Source organism: Gossypium raimondii, chromosome 8 (assembly GCF_025698545.1).
Source record: "Gossypium raimondii isolate GPD5lz chromosome 8, ASM2569854v1, whole genome shotgun sequence".
NCBI classification, from domain to species: domain Eukaryota; kingdom Viridiplantae; phylum Streptophyta; class Magnoliopsida; order Malvales; family Malvaceae; genus Gossypium; species Gossypium raimondii.
Genome location: NC_068572.1, coordinates 2,988,345 through 3,010,868, shown reverse-complemented (window position 1 = coordinate 3,010,868; position 22,524 = coordinate 2,988,345). Strand labels below are relative to the sequence as shown.

Below are 22,524 nucleotides of genomic sequence, written 5' to 3'. Positions count from 1 at the left end.
ATTTTTTTTGTGCTTGTATTTCACTAGTCTCACAAAAGAGGACAATATCATCCCATATACGTTCATGAATATATAAATAAATATGTTATTGAATAATAACAATCAATTCATGTTGATTGAGACTTAACTCAATTGACATGAGTATTGTTGTCAATGTAAGAGAACGTGGGTTCGAGTGCACTTAAGCGCATTATTCTCTTACTTATGGTTTGGAGGACTATGGGTAGTTTTAGTCATTATTTCAAAAATCAGAACTCGAAAATTAGGCATATATGCCGAAAAAATTATTTGGAAAAAAAGTCACTTTTTTTTTAATTTAAAGAAATAGGCTGATTATGAAGAGAGTGTATAAAAACGCATCTAGCTAGGCGCACTTTCCTGCCAACAATGCATAAAGCACACGCTTTCATACTCTCTCCAAAATCAACATATTTTTCTAAATTTAAAGAAAAACAATTTATTTAATCAAATACTTTTTTCGACATAAAACGCTAATTTAATCTGATTCTCGACCTTAATTTTAAAAATCTATTTTTATGTTCGAGCTCGAGTTTGACATGAAGAATTTTCAATTAATTAAAAATAAGAAAAAACTTAATAAGCCAACAACAAAATTTAATGAACGACTACAACTGCCACTTCTTTTGTCTCGAGGCAAGGCAACGTGGAACCCTAATTTCTCACTTTTCTGTCTGCCTTTCTTCTACTTTATTATTATTTTTTATTGCTTTCCCCCATCGTCTCTCATATTAATTTTGACCCTTTCTGCAGTTGCAGGGGGTAATTTCTTGACTTTACATACAAGTTTTACCCACCAACTTTTTCTGTTTTTCACCTTACAAACAATTACCCTACTTACTCCCTTTCTTCACAGTACTCGTGCATATATATACATATTGAATTAATTTAACTTTTAGTTCTTGAATTTTGCAATTATGTTCATTTTAGTACCTATATTTTTTTAGTCCATTCTAATACCCGAACTTGACAGTTAGATTTATTTTGGTCCTAGAACTTGACAAATATAAAAATTTGATAACGTGATACTCTGAATCACTCTGAGATTGTGTCGCGTTATCAAATCTTAATGGAATCTAAATTCAAGGATCAAAATAGACAAATATATAGATATCAAAGTAGGCTTAATTGTTAAGTTCAGATACTAAAAGTTATTAACCCCTATATATACTACGAACTTGATGGGTGAATGTACCTTAGAGGTCTCTCTATTTTAAGGACCTGATCAAATTAATCCCTCTATCATTAAATTGATAAATTTAGTCCCTATACTATTAAAATGAATCAAATAATGCCAAATTGAAATTGAGTTAACTTTACTGTTTAGAATATTATTTACGGTTTGACGGAGTTAATATTTTTAAGTTTGTATGGTATTGTAAATAAAATCTTTTATTTGGAATTAACTACAATTGAAAAAAAATCCGAAGATATTTTTATACCGTAAATGTTAACTCTATTACAATTTGAACTTATTTAATTCTTTTTAATAGTATAGGATTAAATCGATCTACTTAATTGAACTTGATGCTACTTAAGTAAGGTACGCATTAAATTCGAGCCTTATGAATAAAAAACAATAACATTACCCTTATTTAAAGATGATTTCACATTATTATACTTCGAATTTAGTTGAATCCTAATATCACTAAATAAATGCATGTATTTATATATGTATACAATGTGTTTCTTACCATCTTAGTTGCCAAAGTACAAACAAAATTGATGCTAAATTTATATGTTACTCTATTTTTTTTTTCTTTGCTTTGAACGATGACAGATCCATGGTTCAACTTCATGCCTCCAAGTTCCAACTACACTTCTTCTTCTTCTTCAAGTACTGTTCCAACACAAAATCACCCAAACCCTTCTTCTCAACCTCGCACCATCTTCAACAAATCTCAAATTCCTCATCATCATCCTCTCAAGGAAGCTCTTCCATTCATCAATTATCTCTCTCTTACAAGTCAACAACAACAAGAAAGCATTAAGGAACCCTCAAGCAGTTCCATGGAAGAAGAGGACAAGAGCATTATTAGCCTGTTTCCCACCATAGTTGATGATGGTGATGATGGTTATGATTATGATGAGGATGATGATGATGATGGAGGTGTAACTGTGGAGCTACACATAGGGTTACCTAACCCTAGCTCCGATCTGAAGTCTAGGGCTTCTTCCCCATCAAAAGATATGACAGCTGATAAATTACAACGGAATCCTGTTAGTGCCGGTGCAGCTTCTGGGAATAGTACTACTCCATTAAGCAAAGGACAGTATTGGATTCCTACACCTTCCCAGATTCTCGTTGGTCCTACACAGTTTTCATGCCCTCTTTGCTGTAAAACCTTTAATAGGTACAACAACTTGCAGGTATGCCCTTATGAATACGCCTCTCATTTCATGACAGCCATTCATAACCCTTTTTACTTTGATACACCCTGTTGTCATCTTAATTAAGTGATATCTGTGATCTGTCTTAAGTTTTACACTAATCAGCTCTTTGGGTTTTTCTTAAAGATCATTTTGCATATTAATATATATATGTGTGTGTGCGCCTCTCATTGCATGGCAGCCATTGATACTTGATATACCTTGCTTCCATCTTAATTATTAAGTGATATCTGTGATCTGTCTTAAGGTTTACATTAACCAGCTCTTTGGGTTTTCATTAAATATCATTTTGCATATATATTTGCATATATATATGTATGCATTTGCAGGTATGGCCTTAATATGTGCCTCACATTGCATGACAGCCATTGATAACCCTTTTTACTTTGATATTCCTTTCTGCCATCTTAATTATTAAGTGATATTTGTGATCTGTCTTAAGGTTTCCATTAACCAGCGCTTTGGGTTTTCCTTAAATATCATTTTGCATATATATATGTATGTATTTGCAGGTATGTCCTTAATATGTGCCTCACATTGCATGACAGCCATTGATGACCCTTTTTACTTTGATATTCCTTTCTGCCATCTTAGTTATTAAGTGATATTTGTGATCTGTCTTAAGTTTTACATTAATCACCTCTTTGGGTTTTTCTTAAATATCATTTTGCATATATATATGTATGTATATGTCTTTGAAGATGTTCTTTCTGATTATTGGAACTTTGAAGAGTGTGCTAAAGTGCATGATGAATTGCAAGACTGATAATGAGATTTCAGCGTTTAAGTTCAGTGTTTCAGACTGGTATGAATTGGATCTTTTAAGTGTTTCCAGTCTTTAGAGAACTGTTTGCTACAGCTATATATATATATGCATATACATATATATATATAGTTTTTGTTATTTCTCATGGCTTAAAACGGAAACACCCTGGATTCAGATGCCTTTTTGCAACAGGCAGTCAGACAAATATATATATAAACTTACAGTCCAGCCCCTAAATTAGTGGCCCTTATTTAGAGATAAACCTTCGTATAGGGCACCTATGGAATCCTCATTATAAGCTAGAAGAATATACAAAATGTGCTGTGTGGTTGATATTTTTGTAGTGATGATCATTGGCTTGAGTTAAGTATAATTTGTTGAGATTTTGAAGTATGCAATGCATGTTGGATTTCAGTTATATCTAATGGTTATTCGTCATATACAAGTAATTAAAAAATATGGCATACCTGGTGACAAAATTCATGTAAAAATTTATATAAAAAGCTTTTTGATTGAAATGACTATGGATTTCATTACGAGTATTAAGGATCTACTTCATGATGTTACTGGGATGTAAGTATCAATTATGAACTGTTTGGTTCATGAACTCTAATCGCTTCGAAATCATATTATCGGTTATGGATGAAAAATGTTACAAATAGTATCAATATACTGTAACATATTATCTCTCTCAGTCCCATCATAGATTTTTGTCTTCATCATAGATGCACACACATGCATGTATATGGCTCTCTTTCCGATTTCTAGTACTTGGTTCATGTGCTTTTCTTCTCATCTCTCTCTCAACCCCATCGTAGATTTATGTCTCCATCACACGTACATACATTTTGCAGATGCATCTTGGTTCATGGATGAACTGTAAATCTTTTTTTTTACTCAACAAAATATAAGATTACCAACATTACCAAGATACGAAAACATAGTATCTCTCTCAATCCCATCATAAATTTTTGACTTCATCATACATACATACATACACACATACATGTTATGGACCTCTTTCGTTCTTATTTCTAGTACTTCGTTCATATGCTTTTCATCTCATCTATCTATACCCCATCATAGATTTGTATCTTCATCATGCATACATACATACACACATGCATACATGTATGTATGTATGTATATATGGATCGTGCAGATGCATATGTGGGGACATGGATCTCAATACAGAAAAGGACCAGACTCTCTAAAAGGAGCCCAACCAACCGCCATGCTAAGGCTACCATGCTATTGTTGTTCACCTGGTTGCAAGCACAACATCGACAACCCAAGAGCCAAGCCCTTAAAAGATTTCAAAACCCTTCAAACGCACTATAAAAGAAAACATGGCATTAAGCCCTTCGTATGTAGGAAATGTGAGAAAGCTTTTGCCGTCAAAGGTGATTGGCGAACCCACGAGAAGAACTGCGGCAAGGTTTGGTATTGTATATGCGGCTCCGATTTCAAGCACAAACGGTCTTTGAAAGATCATACCAAGGCTTTCGGTCCGACAGGTCATGGTGCGGTGGGTGGTGTGGATTCTTTAGACGAAGACGATGAACCTGGATCAGAAATTGAACCGATATAAATCGAATGGAGATTATTCAAAGATCGAATTCGGGTTAAATTAGTTTTTTCTCTTCTATTGTCCCCACAAAAATAAATATGGATAAACGTTAACAGCCATGTCGAATTGTTCTATATATGTGCGTTTTAATAAAGAAATGAATGGGTTTTAATTAATCCATGCAATAGTAGTCTAATTAATTTATCTCTTATCAATATTAGTTTAACTGGCATCGATGATTTCGTAGATGTTTAAGATTGTCTGTTAGAGTAGGGTGAGATTTCGTAGATGTTTAAGATTGTCTGTTGGAGTAGGGTGAGTTATGTTTTGTCAAGGGTAGTGATTTTGGAATCGAATTAGATTAATTGGTGGAACTAATTCGATTGAGAATTAGTCTATATCGATCTAAATAAAATGATTAAATCGACTTTTAAATAAACTGTTCAAAATAGATTAAAAAAAACTAATAGTTATAGTAATCATATTTTACCCGACTCATCATTTTACTTTAATTTTTTAATACAAATCCAAAATTATCTTTTGAAGAGAATTTCAAATTTTTTAAATAAAACCCTAGTGTTTTTTAAAATTTAAAATTTTATGTTTTCTCAAATATTTTAAATCTAATTTTATTCAAAATGGTTTTGACAATGGTTGAATTATTTTATATATTTCTAATAAAATTTAAAAATTTTAATGAATTTCTTAATTAATTAATTAATTACTTAGGTTAAAACGTGTTATATACTTTTTATCATATTTTGAATTTAGCCCCACTACTTTTATTTCAAGAAATTTAGATGTTCGTCTACTTTTCAAATTTAAAATGTAAGTCTAATTGTAAACACTGCTATTTTTTTTGTTAGATCCAAGTTCATTACAACAATATTTTTTTATTACATGACTACCAAATGAGTATTTGTTAATTTCAGAAAGCAACACTAGCGAAATTTATAGAATAATTTTATGGTGACATTAACGATTTGACTTGAATTTTAAAATAAAATGTATAGGGAATAAAAAGTAAAGGGACCGAATTCTGTATTTACAAAGGGTACAAAGACTTGGAGCATATTTTAATTATTGTTGAATTGGTCAAACTAGAAACGATGATCTGACTAGTTCAACCACCTATTCGATTCTTAAAACGCTGAATAAGGGTTAGTTTTGTTTATTACTGGTGTATCTCATTATTTTTAATCTTATTATTAGATATTCTGACATGGAATTAAAAAATAGTTTTATTTTATTTAGTACAGTGTATATTTTTTTTAATTTCATATAATTTAAAGTCTCATTACACGTTTTAATCATATCTGTTCTTTTTGACACAATGCCTGGAATTACCCATAGTCCCTCCCCAACCCATAAATAGAAGGATAATTCGCTTCAACGTACTCGAACCCATGTCCTCCTACATTACCAACAATGCCCATTTCTTTAAATCATAATTAATTATAAATTTATTTATTTATTTATTTATTTTTAAAAACCTTTAATAAATTCACACAATAGTATTCACTAATTCAAACTCAAACAAATATAAACCGATTATTTATATCCATTAAACTTAGTGAAGAAGTACAATGCTAAATAAAGATTTAAAATACCCAAAAATAATTTCTACATTACCTTTTTTCTATTTTTGTCTTTTTTTTATTCATAAATTATGTTGGGATAAATCCGAATTAAGCAACGAACAAGAATGAATAGAGAAAATTGGACACAAATATTTATGTGAAAAAACTCCTCTAAAAAGGATAAAAAATCACGGGAAAAGAAAACTTCACTAAAGCAACAAATAACAGAAGAAGGACAAAAACAAACTCGAACCCAAAACTCTCTCTTAATTGTGTTGTTGAATCAATCTTTCCAGGATTGCTAAAAGCCCTGTTTATATATAGGTTGAAATTCGTGGGCTAATCTAATTAAAATATCCCTAGAATTATTAGAATTCGACTAGAAAAAAAATAACAAAATATAAGTCAGAGAAGAAACTCGATTTAGTAGATAGTAAATAATAATACCAACTAATTTAAACTTCAATTAATGTATTTTATTCGAATTTATTTTAATATATACAACTAAAAGGAAAATAAAAGAAGTTATATAAAACAAGGTCCAAATTGACTTCAAATTGTGGCCTTATTTATCCTTTGAAAATATAAGATAAGAAAAAGAAATGAGGAGTGGTAGCTTTCATGCATGTACGTATCAATTTGCTGACTTTCATAATTATACTTATCATCTATATAAAATTATAACAAAAAGGGGTAAACTACCAAAATAGTCACTTGTATTTCCCTCAGGTTACATTTTAGTCACTTATGTCTGAACTGTTACGTTTTAGTCACTTACATTAATATGTTGTAACATTTTAGTCATTGAGCCATTAATTGTTGTTAATGGTGTAACAGTAAACTGACATGGCACGTTCAATCATCATTTCAAACAAAAATTTTAGGTTAAATTATACAATTAGTCCCCATATTTTTTTGTTTTAAGCAATTTTTTTTTCTTTCATGTTCTTTTAACTTTCCTTTTTTTCCCTTTATTTTCTCATTCTCTTCTGCTTCTCCCTCTATTTTCCTCCCTTCTCCATCTCTTTTAATGTAAAAGAAAAAAAATTAAATTGCTCAAAACAAAAAAAATATAGGGACCGATTGTTTAATTTAACCAAAAATTTTCGTTTAAAATGATGATTTAACGTGCTAAGTCAACTTACCATTACACTGTTAACAAAAATTAATACTCAGTGACTAAAATGTTATAACACGATAACGTAAGTGACTAAAACGTAACATTTCAAATTTGAGTGACTAAAATGTAACCTAAGGGAAACAAAAGTGACTATTTTGATAGTTTACCCTAACAAAAGTTCAAAACTATTTTTATTTTGCCATTGGTCCTTATCTAATACTTATATTTAGTTAAATTCTGTCATTAGTCCTTATACTTTGTGAAAATTATGGTTTTAATCCATGTACTTTTATTTGGTTATTTTAGTCACTATACTTTTCAAATTTTAAAATTTTAGTCATCACTAAACAATAACGGTTAAATTCTTTAAGTAAAATTCATTATTTCTAAAATCGATGTGACAAATATATAATCATATGTATAATGTCATGTCAACTTATTATTTCCATATATTACTCACTAAGATTATGTAAATGGAATAACAACTGTCATTTGCATCAAGATTGAAATTTTAAAATTCAAAAGCTTAAGAACTTAGAATGATCTAATTGGAAAAAAATGGACAAAATCTATGACTGTAAGCATAGTACAAGACTAATAATTCAATTTAAGCTAATGAATTTACTTGTTACGTTTTGAGTCAAGACTAAAATTTTAAAATTTGAAAAATACAGAGACTAAAAGTTACCAATTCAAAAGTATAAGGACTAAAATTCATCAACTAAAAGTACAAGACTAAATTTACAACTTTCACAAAATACGAGGATTAATAGTAGAATTTAACCTTATATTTAAACACTTTAATGGGTTACTTGTCACCCTTAAGCGGACCACTAACCCAGTTATGAAAATATAAAATATATATATTTTTAAATTATAATTAATATTATTATGAATTGTGATACCAACTTGGAAATTTCTAGTATACTAGCCTCTATCGCATGTGAATTACGCATTTAATATTTAATTAGTTTTTAAATATTGTATTTTTAATTATAGTAATTGACATAAAATAATATTTCTTATTTAAATTATTGAATATAATTAAAATATATTAACTTTTCAATTCAAATATTATAATCGAAAATAGCAAATACTCGTTGTAGATGGTGAAGGACAAGCTCCATCGATACAACAAAGGCTTTACCCTCAACATCAATAGAATATTATAACATGTTGACAATTGGGTTTGTCACAATTCGAGCACAGACATATTTGGAATGATTGTTAATACGATAAGGAAATCAACCTTGAATGGTCCAAAGCGGCGAGTAAAAATCAACAAAAAAATTGAGCATTCACCAAACTAGAGAGAACGACAACAAAATCATCCCTAAAATCACTTGTAAAACTAATATTACATGCATAAGCAAGACTAGAAAATGTGCTATAAGAGGAAATAAAAGCTTCTAAAATTGAAGATTTATTAAACAATAGAAAAACACACTAAAAACATATAAAATTTAAGATAAAACGGGTTCAAATCGACTCATGAAATCATTTATTATTTAGAAATATTCTCAAAGCAAAAACAAATTAAAAAGTTGATGAAGAGCCACCCACTTTTCAAAAAAAAAATAGTGGTGGTCGGTGGAGTTTTAGCGAACAACAGATATCTTCATCTGTCCATCACAACTTGTGAAAAAAAACAAAAATACCTACAAAATAGATCAATAAAACCACAACTTTTTCCTTATAGTTTATACTTAGATTTCTATTCAAATACAATTTTTAAAAAATAAATTATAATTATCACAACTTTTTCCTTATAGTTAATACTTAGAGTTTTATTCAAATAATAATTCTATTTTAAAATTAGGATAATTTTTAATTAATAATTGTAACTTAAATTCTAACTAATTTTAATTGTGTAATTATCACAATTTCTAGTAAATTATAATTATTTTTAAATATATAATTATCACCACTTTTATTTTATTTAAACTTTTTAACAAATAATTAACATTGTAATTATTTTTAAACGTGAATTTAGTAATAAGATGTGAAATAAAAAGTATCCTCATCAATTTAAAAATTTTATCGACTCGTGCTTTTACATATATAATTATAAATTATATATATGAATGATGTTACTTTGTTAATAAAATGTATCTTTGAAATTTGTGTATGACTAATGTCATGATTGTTAGAAAGCAGATGATTAGTTAAACCACGAAACAATGATTCATATGGTTCAAGCAACTTATAAAATCGAAAAAGATTAAACTAGTAAAAATCGATTGAACTGAATAGAAAATTGGTAACTAATTAAAACACAATTTTAATTTAGTTTAAATATGCAATTTTATTGTTATAATTTATAAAATGAGGGCTCATGTTTCCAATTTTTTATTTATACGTGTTTATCAATTTTTATATTTTTAATGATTTTTTTTATTTTATGTAAGTCGAACTAATAATTCAACTTATTGAATCGAAAAATTGATGATTTAATTGATTCAATCATCACTACAAAAGAGTCAAAGCATGAGAAGAAAAGCTAATACAGGCGGAGGTGGCTTTGCCTGAGGGGAGTTGCCGACGGTGGAGAAGGTGGAGGAGAGGATAAGGTTGGTAACGGAGATGGGTGGCCGTAAATGCATTATTTGTTTAGAATAAGAAGTATTAATTAATTAATTAATTAAATTTCAAATCCTGATTAAAATAAAAAATCGTTTGCTTAACTATAATTACGCCTTGAAGGGCCATTCCCGTAATTATGCCAAAATCCATGGGCCCTTTCTATACGGAGAGACCCAAAAAAATTAAAAAAAAAAAACCCTAGGTAGCTGCTTCTTTAATCTTAAAATGTTTCGATGTTGTGTTTGGGGCTTCAATTTCGCTTCTCCTCCCTCTTTTCTCACCTATCATTCAAACTGATATTTTTGTAATAAATTAAATTAAATTTTTAATTAAAAAAAATCCTTTAGCCTCCTTTCATTTTCCCTCAAAATCCATTTCCATTCGCTATTCGTTATTCGCTATTTCGTCCATGCCTAAGACCAAGGGGTGATTCTTCTTTTTTTCCCCAATTAATCCCCCTTTTATTGATTACCAAATTTTCTGTTTCAATTTCAGCAAATTTTCGTTTTTTTAATCGTTTTTTGTTATCGGGTATTTGATGTTGGTTGTGATGATAGCTTTATATTTGTTAATGATTCTGTATTTTTTGTTTTTTTCGTGGTAGCAATTTTGAATTGAACGCTGTTGACTGTTTAGTTGGTTCTTTTTGGAACTTAAATTTTGGGAATTATGAAAATACTAATTTTCTGGAATTCTTGATTGTGGGTTTTTATTGATTTTTTTTCTTATTATTCAGGGTTCTTTGTAAGTTCTTTGCTCATGGAGCATGCTTCAAAGGGGAGAATTGTGAGTTTTCTCATGATTGGAAGGATCCACCAAATAATGTAGGAAGTGCTCTTTGTGAACTTTCTGTTCTTTATTTACCTGTTGCTGATTAACCTTAATAGTTGCTTCTTACTTGGGTCATTGCAGATTTGCACATACTATCAGAAAGGAATCTGTTCTTATGGTAGTCAATGCAGATATGAACATGTGAAGGCATCTCAAACGGATTTATCTGCTTCTTCTTCATCGACAAAGCCTCGTCAATTTGGGGTCTCGGGTTCTGCTCCTTTAGGTCCTTCAACGAGTACATATTGTGGTTCCGTTGTACTTCCAGCTACTTCTGGCGAGTTTCCTGGTTCTAATGGAGGCTTCCTCCCTCCCTCAACGAATCAAGCATGGCATTTGGAATCCGGGCAACAAGATCTTTTGGATGATGGTGATGTTTTGCAGCCTAGGAGTGCTAATCTAGTCGAACTTCCTATTTGCTCATTTGCTGCAGCTGGTAATTGCCCCCGTGGAGATAATTGTCCCCATATTCATGGAGACTTGTGTCCCACCTGTGGAAAACATTGTTTACATCCTTTCAGAGCTGAGGAAAGGGAGGAGCATGTAAAAATGTGCGAGAAAAAGCAAAAGCACCTTGAGGCATTGAAATATAGTCAAGAAATAGAATGCAGTGTGTGCCTGGATCGTGTTCTCTCGAAGCCCACAGCAGCTGAACGGAAGTTTGGGTTGCTCTCGGAATGTGATCATCCGTTTTGCATATCCTGCATTAGAAATTGGCGCAGCAGTTCCCCGTCCTCTGGAATGGATGTCAATACTGCATTAAGGGCTTGCCCAATCTGTCGCAAGCTATCGTACTTTGTCATTCCAAGTGTCATTTGGTATTCAACTCCAGAAGAAAAGCAGGAAATCATCGATAGCTACAAGGCAAAACTGAGGTAATGCCTCTGCAGTTTAAATGTTTCTTTTATTTCCTACTTGTACCACATGAATTATAATTTTATTTAAATTCTTAATTGTACTTCTACAATTGAAGGGTTGTTTGGATGATCCGTAATATCTATCTTACACATATAATATTTTAATCTTCAGGTCAATAGATTGCAAGCACTTCAACTTCGGAAATGGGAACTGCCCTTTTGGTACTAGTTGTTTCTACAAGGTAAAAATTGTCTATTTATTCAGCTTTGTAAAATGGAGAATTTCTCTTTCTTAGTATTTCCAAATTTGCGTCCTTTCATATCCCATCAAGTATCAACTATAAGCTTTTTAATGTGATTTTATGTTAAAATTCTCTATTTTCCTGCGTGCGCTTTCCTCTTTATGGTTGTTCCTCACCCTTTTTTCTCACTTTGTCACGATGGTTGTTCAATCTTTGAGCTGTTTCTTCGTAGCCAAATCTCAACCAAGATATCTACCGGTTTGGACTTTTATCTGAAGCGGTTGGTTTAGGAATAAAAATATGTTTTTATCTCAACATCATTGGACAACAACAATCTTTGATCTCAATTTCCTTGAATAAAACTGCTGTTAATATTCAGTAAGAGGAATAAGGATGAGATCGGTGGGTGATTGGTGGAAAACTAATTGGTAAAGCAAAGATTATAATTATGCAAATATAACTTTTGTACGAGGAGTAATTGTCAGTAGACGGCTAATGATGATAAATTTAAGAATTTAGTTATAATTTGGAGGCATTTCGCTTTGTTTATATGGGTTCTTTATTCCTGCTCTCTCTATTTCTCTCCCTTTGCCACAGATACATGCATCACAGGAGCACTTGCAATTTTCACAATGCTTTTAAGATTTTGATTCTCTTAGCTCTAAGTTGACTTTAATTTTAATTGATAGTCATTGATAAAAAGTTTACTTTTGAGGATCGAAAGAACATAAACAGAATATCCCGTAAATCTACGAAGTAGTACTTGGTGATATATTTTGGTTACTAATCTTGGAGCTAGTAAGCCAATAGGAAAATCAGGATATCTATGGTGCCTTTTTACCAAAATACTCCTCTATTGTTCTATTAATGGTGCTGCTCTTGAAATCATTCTGCAAGTGAGGAAAAAAATTCTCATGTCAAATTGCAAGTTTCATCTGGCCAAGCCCAACTGGTTATTAATCTATTCTCAATTTTATGTTGCTTTTTGGTTCAAAACCCCTTTTAGGCCAGTGGTACCTTTTTTGCTTCCATTTTTGTGATATGTACTGCATTGGGATTCATAGATTTTATTTATCCCGTGTTTCTGCTTTCTTATGTATGTGCTACTGCCATTACTTCCTCTCTCGCTCTCTCTCTCTCTATCTATCTATCTAATTTCCCCATCAAGGGTTGGGGGGTGGGGGAGATAAAGAATGGGGTTTAGATGTGTCACAGTGTCACTTTCTTTGTAGTGTAGGATCTGGTGATGTTTATGTAGACACCCAAAATCAATTTTAGCGTATTATCTCCTTGCTATTTTGTACATTTATATGCCATTTACTTTAGTCATAGAGAGTGTTAGCTTTTACGATTCATTTAATGGATACACTTGTGTTGTCTTCCAGCATACGGTCAAGCCAGGCTCTTATGCATGGAAATACCACAGGCCACCTCCTCGCAGATCCAATGTTATAGATATGGACTCAATTTTTGATGTCTTCGAGCACTTAATTGCAGAAGATGAAATGAATATTTTTGATGCTGAAGATTTGGAAAACGATGATATATCTATGGAGATGGCCTTATTTTTAATGCAGCTAGATTATGATTCAAGTGACTCCTCAAGTGATGAGGAGAATTTTCACTATTAAATTCCTAAATTAAGTTTTGCTCCTTTTTGCTCGAATTATGGAAATGTTGGTAGTGTTGGTGTTCATGTAGGCTACCACCTTTTTCGTTTTGGAGAATATTGATTTGGAGTGTGTTTTGGTCGTTGCTGACTGTCTTGTTATGACTTAAAACATTGTTAATTAGTATTGAAATCTGGATTAAGTTACTAGAGTTTGGATTACTTTTCTTTGCTGATTACATTTGTTGAGGGCTTCAATGTGGTTGGTTTTAATGCGTAAAGGCATTCCCTTGCAATCATGGGATTCGTATTAACTGTTCTTTTGATGGTTCTTGTCATGCCTTATGCTGCATGTGTCTGTTAAAAAACCTAATGGTTTTTGTATGTTAGCCAATATTTTCTCGATAAAGAAGCAAATTGTGGATTTATGAAGTCATATCATTCAAATTATGGGCTTAAAAAAGTGTTTTCTTTCACCTGTTACCATCCTTGTCCGCTATATGTTTGCATTTCTCTTGATGCTGTGGTTTCCCACAGAAATTTTTTGTTTATTTTCATGGATGCTATGTATTTGTAGCATGCGTATCGAGATGGTCGATTGGAGGAAGTTGCTCTACGCCATCTTGGAGCTGAAGATGGGCACACCGTTATAGCTAAAAATATTAGGTATTTTTGCCCCATTTTTATTCTTTTTCCTTTATTTATATAGACTTGGCTAATAGAACAAAAGCAATATCTTCACATTTGTTTTTGTATGTTATTTTCTTTTCGTTCTTTCTTACTATGTCGATTACCTTTTCAGGTTGTTGGACTTCCTCAGTGACTTGCACATTAGGTGAATGTTCACAACATCTACTACAATGTAAGTTCTATCTTCAACACTGGTTTTTCTTCTTCTCAACTACTTCCGAGTTTTAATAACTGATACAGATGCCTACATAGACGAATTGTACATTCGAGTCACTCTCCCCTTTGTATAAGATAATCATTTATGAAGATCTTGAAATTCAGTAAAAGTATCATGGAGTTCTTTGTATTAGTAACTGGATTACATTTTGCTCCCTCTACTCAAAAAATGGGCAGATTAGTCCTTGTACATTAGATCAAAGAGCAAATTGGTCCTTTTGTTAAAAATTTCATCCATTTCTACTGTTAAAAGCTGGTCCTTCTATATCAACATGAGTTATACATGGCATGCTAGGTGTAATTGTTTGATTATTCCGTCAGCCATGCCGGTTTTTAACCGTAGAAATTGATGAAATTCTTAACAGAAAGGATCGGTTTGCTTTTTAATCTATCGTACAGGGATTAATTTTCCTATTTTTTTAGTAAAGGGGGCAGAGTGTAATCTGATGCTTAGTACAGGGGTCTCCATGGTGCTTTTACCCTTGAAATTCCAATCATTTCAACGATCTTACTATACATATAATAGCCATTGCGAAATCTCCAATTTCTTGTTTCCAAGATGTATCTATATATTTTGTATGGTTTTTTTTGCATGCAGGATTATATAAATAATGCAAAGGACCTATATGCAGCTTTGATGAAAAACTTTCTTGGGTTTCTGGTGTTGCACTCTCTTTGAAAAAGGTAAACATCTAACTAGTTCATTATTTCCGGTAATCCAGCGTATGGTATAGCTCGAGTGATTTATAGTTCTAAACATTTGTTTTGAAAAAAAAAAACCCAAATTGCAGGATTTTGCTGATTGGAGAAACCAAAGGTTGGAATCATGGAGGCATGAGGGGGTTTTATGCAATAAACTGCATCTAAAATATTAAATGAAGTAGTAAAAAAAAAAACAAAGATACTATTTTGGGGGTGAAAATGCTGATTGATGGATAGAAATGTTTTGTTGAAGGGTTTGGAATTTTAGTAGCCAATGGTGATTAATTTGAATAATCAAATCAATGTGTGGGTGGCAGTGTTTTTTTATTGTTCATGCTTCCCTCAAATCAGTGGGACACTCGGAACTGTATTCTCTCTCTCTCTCTCTATATATATATCATTGATATACATGTAGGAATTATATACATATGTAGGGGTTATGCTGTGTTGTGATATGATTCTCAGGTGGGTAGTGATGATGGTAGACTTAGAGAATGCATAATATTGAAAAGCGTAGCTGAGAGTTGAATAATCTGTGTGTGCTTGATGTTGTACATGTAATACTGTTTACATATTTGACTTTATTATGGAATATGAATACAATCAAATATACAACGTTAGCTAATTTGTCACCCTCTTTCAACATCTCTTATCATAAGCTTGTACTGAATAAATTTGCAATTTTCTTCTATTTCTGTCTTGTGGCATCTTCACATTTTTTGGTGTCAATTAATAATATATTTATAATTTTTTTTTTAAAAAGTATATAAGGGCATTTAAATTCACTCAGCCAATCAAGTAAATGTTAGCTCAACAGTAATATGAAAAATATATGTAAATTTAAACAAGGTTTTGATTCATAGATGAAAATTACAGTAGTGAAAGAACTATCAACTCATGACAGGAAAATGGCCTTCGGCCATAAAAATTTCAAAATGTTATCAGGACCATCTTTTTTTCATTTTTTAGATCATTTTCTTCTATTTTCTTTTTTCTTTATAACATATATATAAAATGAGAAGTCTAACAAAAATATAAAAAGAGCAATGTCAAATAGCTTCCTCCCAATCCCAAATCTAAAAACTAGACATATATAATTTCCCCTCCCCTCCCACACCCAGAAATCAATGCCTGAAATAGCAAAATTTTCTTTTGGAGAAGACCAGTTTTGCCACTTCTATTACATGCACGTATATATATATCTCAATTTGTAGACATGTCTTCCCAGGTGTTGAAGAATCATCGCGTTTGCAATTTTATCCTCATCCTTTGATCCACATATGATACTCTCTTTGATGCAATCAATCCATTCAAACATTTCAAGGTGAAAAAAAACAGAAGGAAAAATTAACATAAAAATTGAAAACCGATGCGACCCCCCCCAGAGAAGGAATGTGAGACTGCGGTAGCAAACCTCTTGACTAGCTAGTATTCCCTGCTGACTTAGGTTCTGTTCGGACATAGGTGAGACTGCGGAAAGTGGGAGAAGAAACGGTTGTCCCAGTGACGGCGTCGGTTCGGGTGGTGGTCGTCTGAGCATCACGCTTCCATTGAAAGCTTCTGGCACCGGGTTTAACTGGAAGGTGAGGCCTAAAAGCACCTGGCATGCCTCTGGCAAATGAAGCTCTACCAAACCTTGCTGCAACAAATGGAGAGCCCCGAGCTACACGAGGCCATGTCATGACAGGAGCAGCGGCTTCTTGAGGAGCTGAACTTTTCTTCACGACCTTTGGCAAAGGAAATCAAACAGGTTGAATTAGTCGCTTTATGTTTTGGAACAACAAACCAATATGCATGCTATGAAATTGGTAGAAATACAGTAGACACCGAGCCCGAATGATTTTAGGACGGTACCAACCTCACGGTCCAAGGTTTCTATAAGTCCAGCAAAATGAAATTTTGCTTTTAACATCTAGAAAATAGACAAGTTCTGTCATGTGGGATATAGAAGATGGAATATTCATAATGGATGCATCTGCCGTCTCGGTAACCTTTCCTAACACTCAATCTAATAATATTTCCTAGAACTTTTTACACACTGACAAGATGAGTAATTTCCTCAAAACACACAGAGCCGATGGATCCAAGACTCAACACACGTTTTGGTCCAACATAACATCAATGGATCAGGTCTTCCAATAAGCAGAAACTTCAAGAGGCTGGCTATATTGAAATATAGGCAACTTGCTACAGGCCTGCTAACATTACATTATATTGTATTTTTAATAACTATCCAGTGACAGCCAGGTCATAATAACAGCGTTATGACAACCATTGACCCAAATCACGAACCATAATAACATAGAGTTTTCCAGAAAAAGTTCAAGGCATTACATAATGATAAAATTTTTCATCACTAGGCATCTAAGTTGAAACAAAGTTCCAGATAGAGTAAAATATTTAACACACAAGACTCTCCCATGAACTCCACATAAGCTAACAATAGAGAAATATCAAAATATGCATGGCAAGTTACAGAGAGAAACTCAATGAAAGGTTTAATAAAACAACAGACAAGGATTAAATACCTTAAGAATCCGTGACATGAATGAGGTACCATCCAGAGACAAAGCATTGTCTGCTGCTTCCTTCCGCATGAACTCCACATAAGCTGACCTGTGTACGCATTGTACCTCGGTAAAATAAAATGTTTTCCAGGAGAAGGCAAATCCAGAACAAGTATTCCAAAAACCTTACCCTTTCGGTTGCCCTGTCGCCGCATCTGTAACTATAATAACTTTTAGCACGTCTCCAAACTTATTAAAATGTCGAGAAAGACTGTCCTTGGTAGCAGCAAAATGAACCTACCATATATTGTCAAAACTGAGTAAGGGAGACATATCTTCTTTCTACACTAAAGAGAGAATTTCGGTTTCTTACATTGCTTACAAAGATGGTTCGAGAATCAGCGTCCTCTAGAGGACGAGCAGCAGCATAAGAAGCTGCAAAATGAAAGTAGCAATTTAAATAAAAAAGTTTAATGCAAGGAAAAAAATCCAACAGAACAGAATAAAGTTCTTTAGCACAGCAATTAAAAAACAAAAAAGATATAGGTTGCAGTACACAAGGGAATTCCTTATCCAACACATGCAATATCCAAATAATCAATCCTAACAATAGAAGACAACTCACCAGAAGGCTGCACTGCTTTCTGAGACAGTTCTTGGTTGTAAGCAGCACCTTTTACCTAAAAATTAACAACAAAAGTAAATTTCAACAGCCCCAGTGCAAAGAATAAGAGAGAGGAAATAATATAGGTTAGAAAATCCTACATTTCCATTACCAACATTAACTGGGTTGCCATTCTCCATCAACCTATGATTAGCTTTGTTAGCAACTGCTTCACTCTCTGGAAGAGGCTTTCGGCTGTCCAGTTCTGAAGCCTCCCTTGGCTCTTGATAATGAGGTGGTTTCCAGGTATTTACATTGACAGAGATGTTAACTATCTTACGAGAAGTATTTGTTGCTATAGTTGATTGATTTTGATCTTTGTTCCTCGTTTGCAAGATTTCATCATCCTTAGCTACATTGTACTGCACCATAAGTGAATTATCACCCTTGTTTCCACTTGATCTACCAGCATGGCCAGTATGAGACTCATCCATAACTCCATGGCCAACAACATCAACATCACCATACCATTCATTGTCAGACAGAGACTCTGAAGCCAACCCAGTCTGACTTTCTAAAGCAGTTACGTTACCAACATGTCGACCAGCACACTCTTCCCTTTGATAATATGCTGAATGGGTTTTCTCCAAAGGCTGGTTAAGATCTCCATATTCTTCATCCTCAGTAAGAGACTCTCTGAATTCTGGATGTAGGTCACCGGTCTCCAAAACATCCATTCCAGGACCAAGCCTGTCAAACACACTTCCAGCATTTTTTACCTTTGTCACATCTTCAGCAGCTTCTGCCACAGCCTTGATCACTGTCGCCATTGGATTTGGCACTCTTGCAACAGACTGAATTCTCCTAGGACGAGCTGGCAAATCTCCAGAAGATGTTGACACAACAGATCGAAGGCGCTTGGAAGATGGCTCCTTCGCTGAAATAGGTGCCCTTGAAGTTCCAACTGCATCTCGCACAGCAAACTGAAGCAACCGCCTAGGGGCATCAATGTTAGGAACTGCTTCTCTCTGCAAAAGGAGTTCATCCATGGATCAGAAGACTAGCCAAATGAATGACAAAGGCATATATTGGCATTTGGCACAACATGAAACAGCTATACAATTTACACAAATATTTCATTAAGAGAAAAAAAACCTTTTGAATTATTTTCAGAGCAGAAAACAGAAGTATTTAATGACTGACATGTCACTCTCAGGATAATTAAGAAATTTATCCCTACAACAGCCACTCTAAACATCTAAAGCATTTCCATTTAAGGATATATTTTGTCCAATGAAAGGAGAACAATTTCTTCTTAATTCTAGCAAATGGTAATCAACTATTTACGGATAAGGAACCTAGAAATTGAAACCTTTATAGGTTGTCGTTCATCAGGCCTACTCCTTTTCTTCTGAGTAGGTTGAGGAGAGGTAGATCGTCCACGGCTTACTTTACGACTGGATTTTTCTTCAAAACGAATATTCTCAACCTCAGAGCTCCGAAGAGGAGGTGGTTCGGCTGCATCCCTAACTAGTCCCTTCCAATCCCTGTTGTGCCGGTTCCTGGGAAACTTAGTAGACTTTCCCCTTTCAGAATCAGTATCCAACTGGTGAGACTCAGCACCAATAGACTGGTTCCCCAAAACAGTTGTTCTGGTTCCTTCATCAAGGTGAGGTTCCCGAGAAGGAGCATATAGATCCAAATTTGAAGCCAGATGATCCCACAACCTGTTCAGAGAATATAATATATATAAACGAAAACACATGCATATAAGAAAACTAAAAGTATCAGATATAAGGATAACTTAGGGCTAAATCCCAACAACTATGATTATATAAGCACCGACTTTCCCCAGTGGAGAAAGTTGGAAAAATAATATAAATACCAGGAGACAAAAGATTCACTGTCATCCCCAAGAAAAACATTCAACTCGTTCATTGCTTCGCCTTTACGTCTTCCATTTCTCAATAAGACAATCACGTATTCCTGCCATTCAAAATAATGAGAGAATGTGATTAGACACCAACAGAAATATCTCATCTTTCACATTTTCTACAAGATTTGCAAATTTGTGCATTCCAACTATATCAGATTTCAAAGATTGGAAGTAAAACATGCATCAGAGCACCACAGAAAATACTTAAAGGTTAAGAGAAGGATAAACAAAGTACAACTAATGCGAGATACATTGTCATGGAAAAGATTAAAGCCAGATATTAAGGGCCTCCCAAAGTCCACATAGCGATGAAATCTTAAGCAAAGAAATTAGGACAAGAATCCTTTTAATTCCTCAGAGGTTCAGTACAAAAATTATCACCAGGCTAAATTCAATTACTATTCAGATTTTAACGTTTTAGCCCTAGCGAAAGGAAAACTTCAGCCTGTGCTCCTCAATCCGTTCTTTTAACCAGGGCCACAAGCCCTTGATAATGACAGAGAACATGAAGATAAAAGGAACAAACTATAGTAGTTTTAAGAATTCAAATTCCAGCACTTAAAAACATGTAATCATTCTCCAATTGAATCGAAGCAAATTCCAAATTCTCAACTACAAAAGCCCAAATACAATATAAGCTAAATCTCGAAATAAACCAAAATGCAGAAACAACGTTATGATCAATGCAACAATTCAGAGATTAAAAGAAAATTACAACATCCACAGATTTTTATAAACAAACGAAAATGCATAAAAATCATATAAATCGATAATTAAATAGCTAAAAAGGGAGATAAAAAAAAGTACCACAAGAGTATCATCAGTGTAGTCACCCATAAACTCCTTGAGTTTCTCCTTGACTCTATCTTTCAACTTGGCTGCTCCATCTCCGCTAAAATTAACTTTAAATGTCAAATCATTAACTCGATCCACGCTGCCCATCTTCATGCGATTTCCCTTTCAAAACCCTAACCTAACCTCTAACAGGTATAAAAGAAAACCAAAAGCAAAACAAAAAAATGGATAATCCGCTATTCCAAAAACCCTAACTCCAGGTGTTTGCAAGCATCGAGAAAAGACGGAAGCGGCGAAGGAATTGGTGGAACGCGGTGGCGCGTGAGAGGATAGGGATGCCTGCAAGAGAGTGTGGGAAAAAATCGGGTTTCATGGCATAGGAATCCCCCACGATCGCAAGAGGAGGCTTTGAGGGGGTTAAAGAGATAAAAATAAAAAGAATAGTAGTGAGAGGATCGAAATAGGGGAGATGAAGCAAAAACATAAATGTGCGTTTCGTTTCATATATATGTATGGACTGCGAATGGGGCGTTTTTTCCTTTTTTTCTTTTTTATTTTGGTTTAATTATTTAATAGTCCCTGTACTCTTTAAACTTTTTATACATAATCCCTCTGCTTTTGAGGTGTTCATGGTCGGGACTGCTTTTGGGATTAAAATTTTCTCCGTTTTACTATTTAGAAATAATTAAAAATAAATTTATATATTCTTATAATTAAATTTAAATAAAATAATATTTTATTATTTCTTGAACCAGACCCAACATTTTTGAGCCATAGGCGAAATAATAAATTGAACCCCTTTTAAAAATATAGATAAAATATAATACAATAAAAGCTGACAAATTTTGAGGCTTAAATGAAGCATTTATGATGAAAAATTGAACCCACAAACATTTAATTTATTTATTTTAATCTGAATTTTTTTTCTGCACATTAAAAGCTGAAAATTATTTTTTTGGCCCTTCTAAGTGGTTATACTCGCAAACAACCCCATGGCCAGGCCTGTCCTGAACAATGAAATAGGTCGCAGGTTGGGAAAAATTTTAAAATTGATTCTTGATCCAACTCAGACGGTGAATACATCTACTTCTAGTTTGCTTTTAATTTTAAGGATTTTTTTAATGGATTAATTGGTTTTAGGAATAAGGAGTATTTTCGTTTTAGTTTATTGAAATGTAAAATATTTAAGAAAAATATATTTTGTTGGAATTTTAAAAAGTTCTAAAATAAAAATATATGAAAATTAAAAAAATCTGTTTTCGATGAAAATACTGAAAATGTTAAAATAAGAGTTTAAATGTAGGGATTCTTTTTTATTATAAATAATAATAATTACTAAAATATTTTTATAAGTGCATAATTGAAAATATTTTTATTTTAAAAATAAAATATAAAATATTTTCCAAAACAAAACCAACTCTTAATTTTCATATTTAAAAATTAAAGTTCAATTGTTCATGAAACCACAAATGAAGTGGCAAAAACTTATATTCAATTCTACAATTAA

General features: G+C 32.8%; 3 protein-coding genes across 4 annotated transcripts; 2 read left to right on the top strand and 1 right to left on the bottom strand.

Annotated features, from left to right (window-relative positions):
* Positions 1-1,734: 1,734 nt before the first annotated feature.
* LOC105790290 (zinc finger protein WIP2) lies at positions 1,735-4,948 on the top strand. Its single transcript, XM_012617805.2, has 2 exons — positions 1,735-2,388; positions 4,338-4,948. The coding sequence occupies exons 1-2, from the start codon at positions 1,792-1,794 to the stop codon at positions 4,764-4,766; spliced, it is 1,026 nt and encodes a 341-aa protein (XP_012473259.1). The 5' UTR covers positions 1,735-1,791; the 3' UTR covers positions 4,767-4,948.
* A 5,303-nt stretch (positions 4,949-10,251) lies between these two features.
* Positions 10,252-15,800, top strand: LOC105790287 (putative RING-type E3 ubiquitin transferase C3H69). Of its 2 annotated transcripts, XM_012617800.2 has the most exons (8): positions 10,253-10,454; positions 10,765-10,852; positions 10,941-11,734; positions 11,889-11,958; positions 14,145-14,233; positions 14,370-14,429; positions 15,072-15,157; positions 15,265-15,800. In XM_012617800.2, exons 1-6 carry the CDS (start codon positions 10,438-10,440, stop codon positions 14,404-14,406), a joined length of 1,095 nt encoding a protein of 364 aa, XP_012473254.1. In that variant the 5' UTR covers positions 10,253-10,437; the 3' UTR covers positions 14,407-14,429; positions 15,072-15,157; positions 15,265-15,800. The 2 variants fall into 2 exon arrangements, with proteins under 2 accessions (XP_012473253.1, XP_012473254.1); XM_012617799.2 differs by lacking the exons at positions 14,145-14,233; positions 14,370-14,429; positions 15,072-15,157; positions 15,265-15,800 and adding an exon at positions 13,344-13,789 and having other exon boundaries at positions 10,252-10,454.
* A 210-nt stretch (positions 15,801-16,010) lies between these two features.
* On the bottom strand, positions 16,011-21,500 carry LOC105790286 (uncharacterized). The gene is made up of 9 exons (XM_012617798.2): positions 21,030-21,500; positions 20,172-20,272; positions 19,659-20,013; positions 18,448-19,314; positions 18,308-18,362; positions 18,056-18,117; positions 17,873-17,979; positions 17,704-17,791; positions 16,011-16,902 (listed from the first exon to the last, which is right to left on the bottom strand). The coding sequence occupies exons 1-9, from the start codon at positions 21,168-21,170 to the stop codon at positions 16,597-16,599; spliced, it is 2,082 nt and encodes a 693-aa protein (XP_012473252.1). The 5' UTR covers positions 21,171-21,500; the 3' UTR covers positions 16,011-16,596.
* Between the last annotated feature and the right edge of the window lie 1,024 nt (positions 21,501-22,524).

Excerpts from the sequence above, each read along its gene's own strand:
- LOC105790290 (XM_012617805.2), top strand. The coding sequence starts at position 1,792 with ATGACAGATCCATGGTTCAACTTCATGCCTCCAAGTTCCAACTACACT. Across the intron at positions 2,389-4,337 it reads ATAGGTACAACAACTTGCAG|ATGCATATGTGGGGACATGG; the intron begins GTATGCCCTTAT and ends TGGATCGTGCAG.
- LOC105790286 (XM_012617798.2), bottom strand. The coding sequence starts at position 21,170 with ATGAAGATGGGCAGCGTGGATCGAGTTAATGATTTGACATTTAAAGTT. Across the intron at positions 18,363-18,447 it reads TTAATGTTGGTAATGGAAAT|GTAAAAGGTGCTGCTTACAA; the intron begins GTAGGATTTTCT and ends GTTAATTTTTAG. Across the intron at positions 18,118-18,307 it reads GAAAGCAGTGCAGCCTTCTG|CTTCTTATGCTGCTGCTCGT; the intron begins GTGAGTTGTCTT and ends TTCATTTTGCAG.
- LOC105790287 (XM_012617799.2), top strand. Across the intron at positions 10,853-10,940 it reads GGAAGGATCCACCAAATAAT|ATTTGCACATACTATCAGAA; the intron begins GTAGGAAGTGCT and ends GGGTCATTGCAG. Across the intron at positions 11,959-13,343 it reads GTACTAGTTGTTTCTACAAG|CATACGGTCAAGCCAGGCTC; the intron begins GTAAAAATTGTC and ends GTTGTCTTCCAG.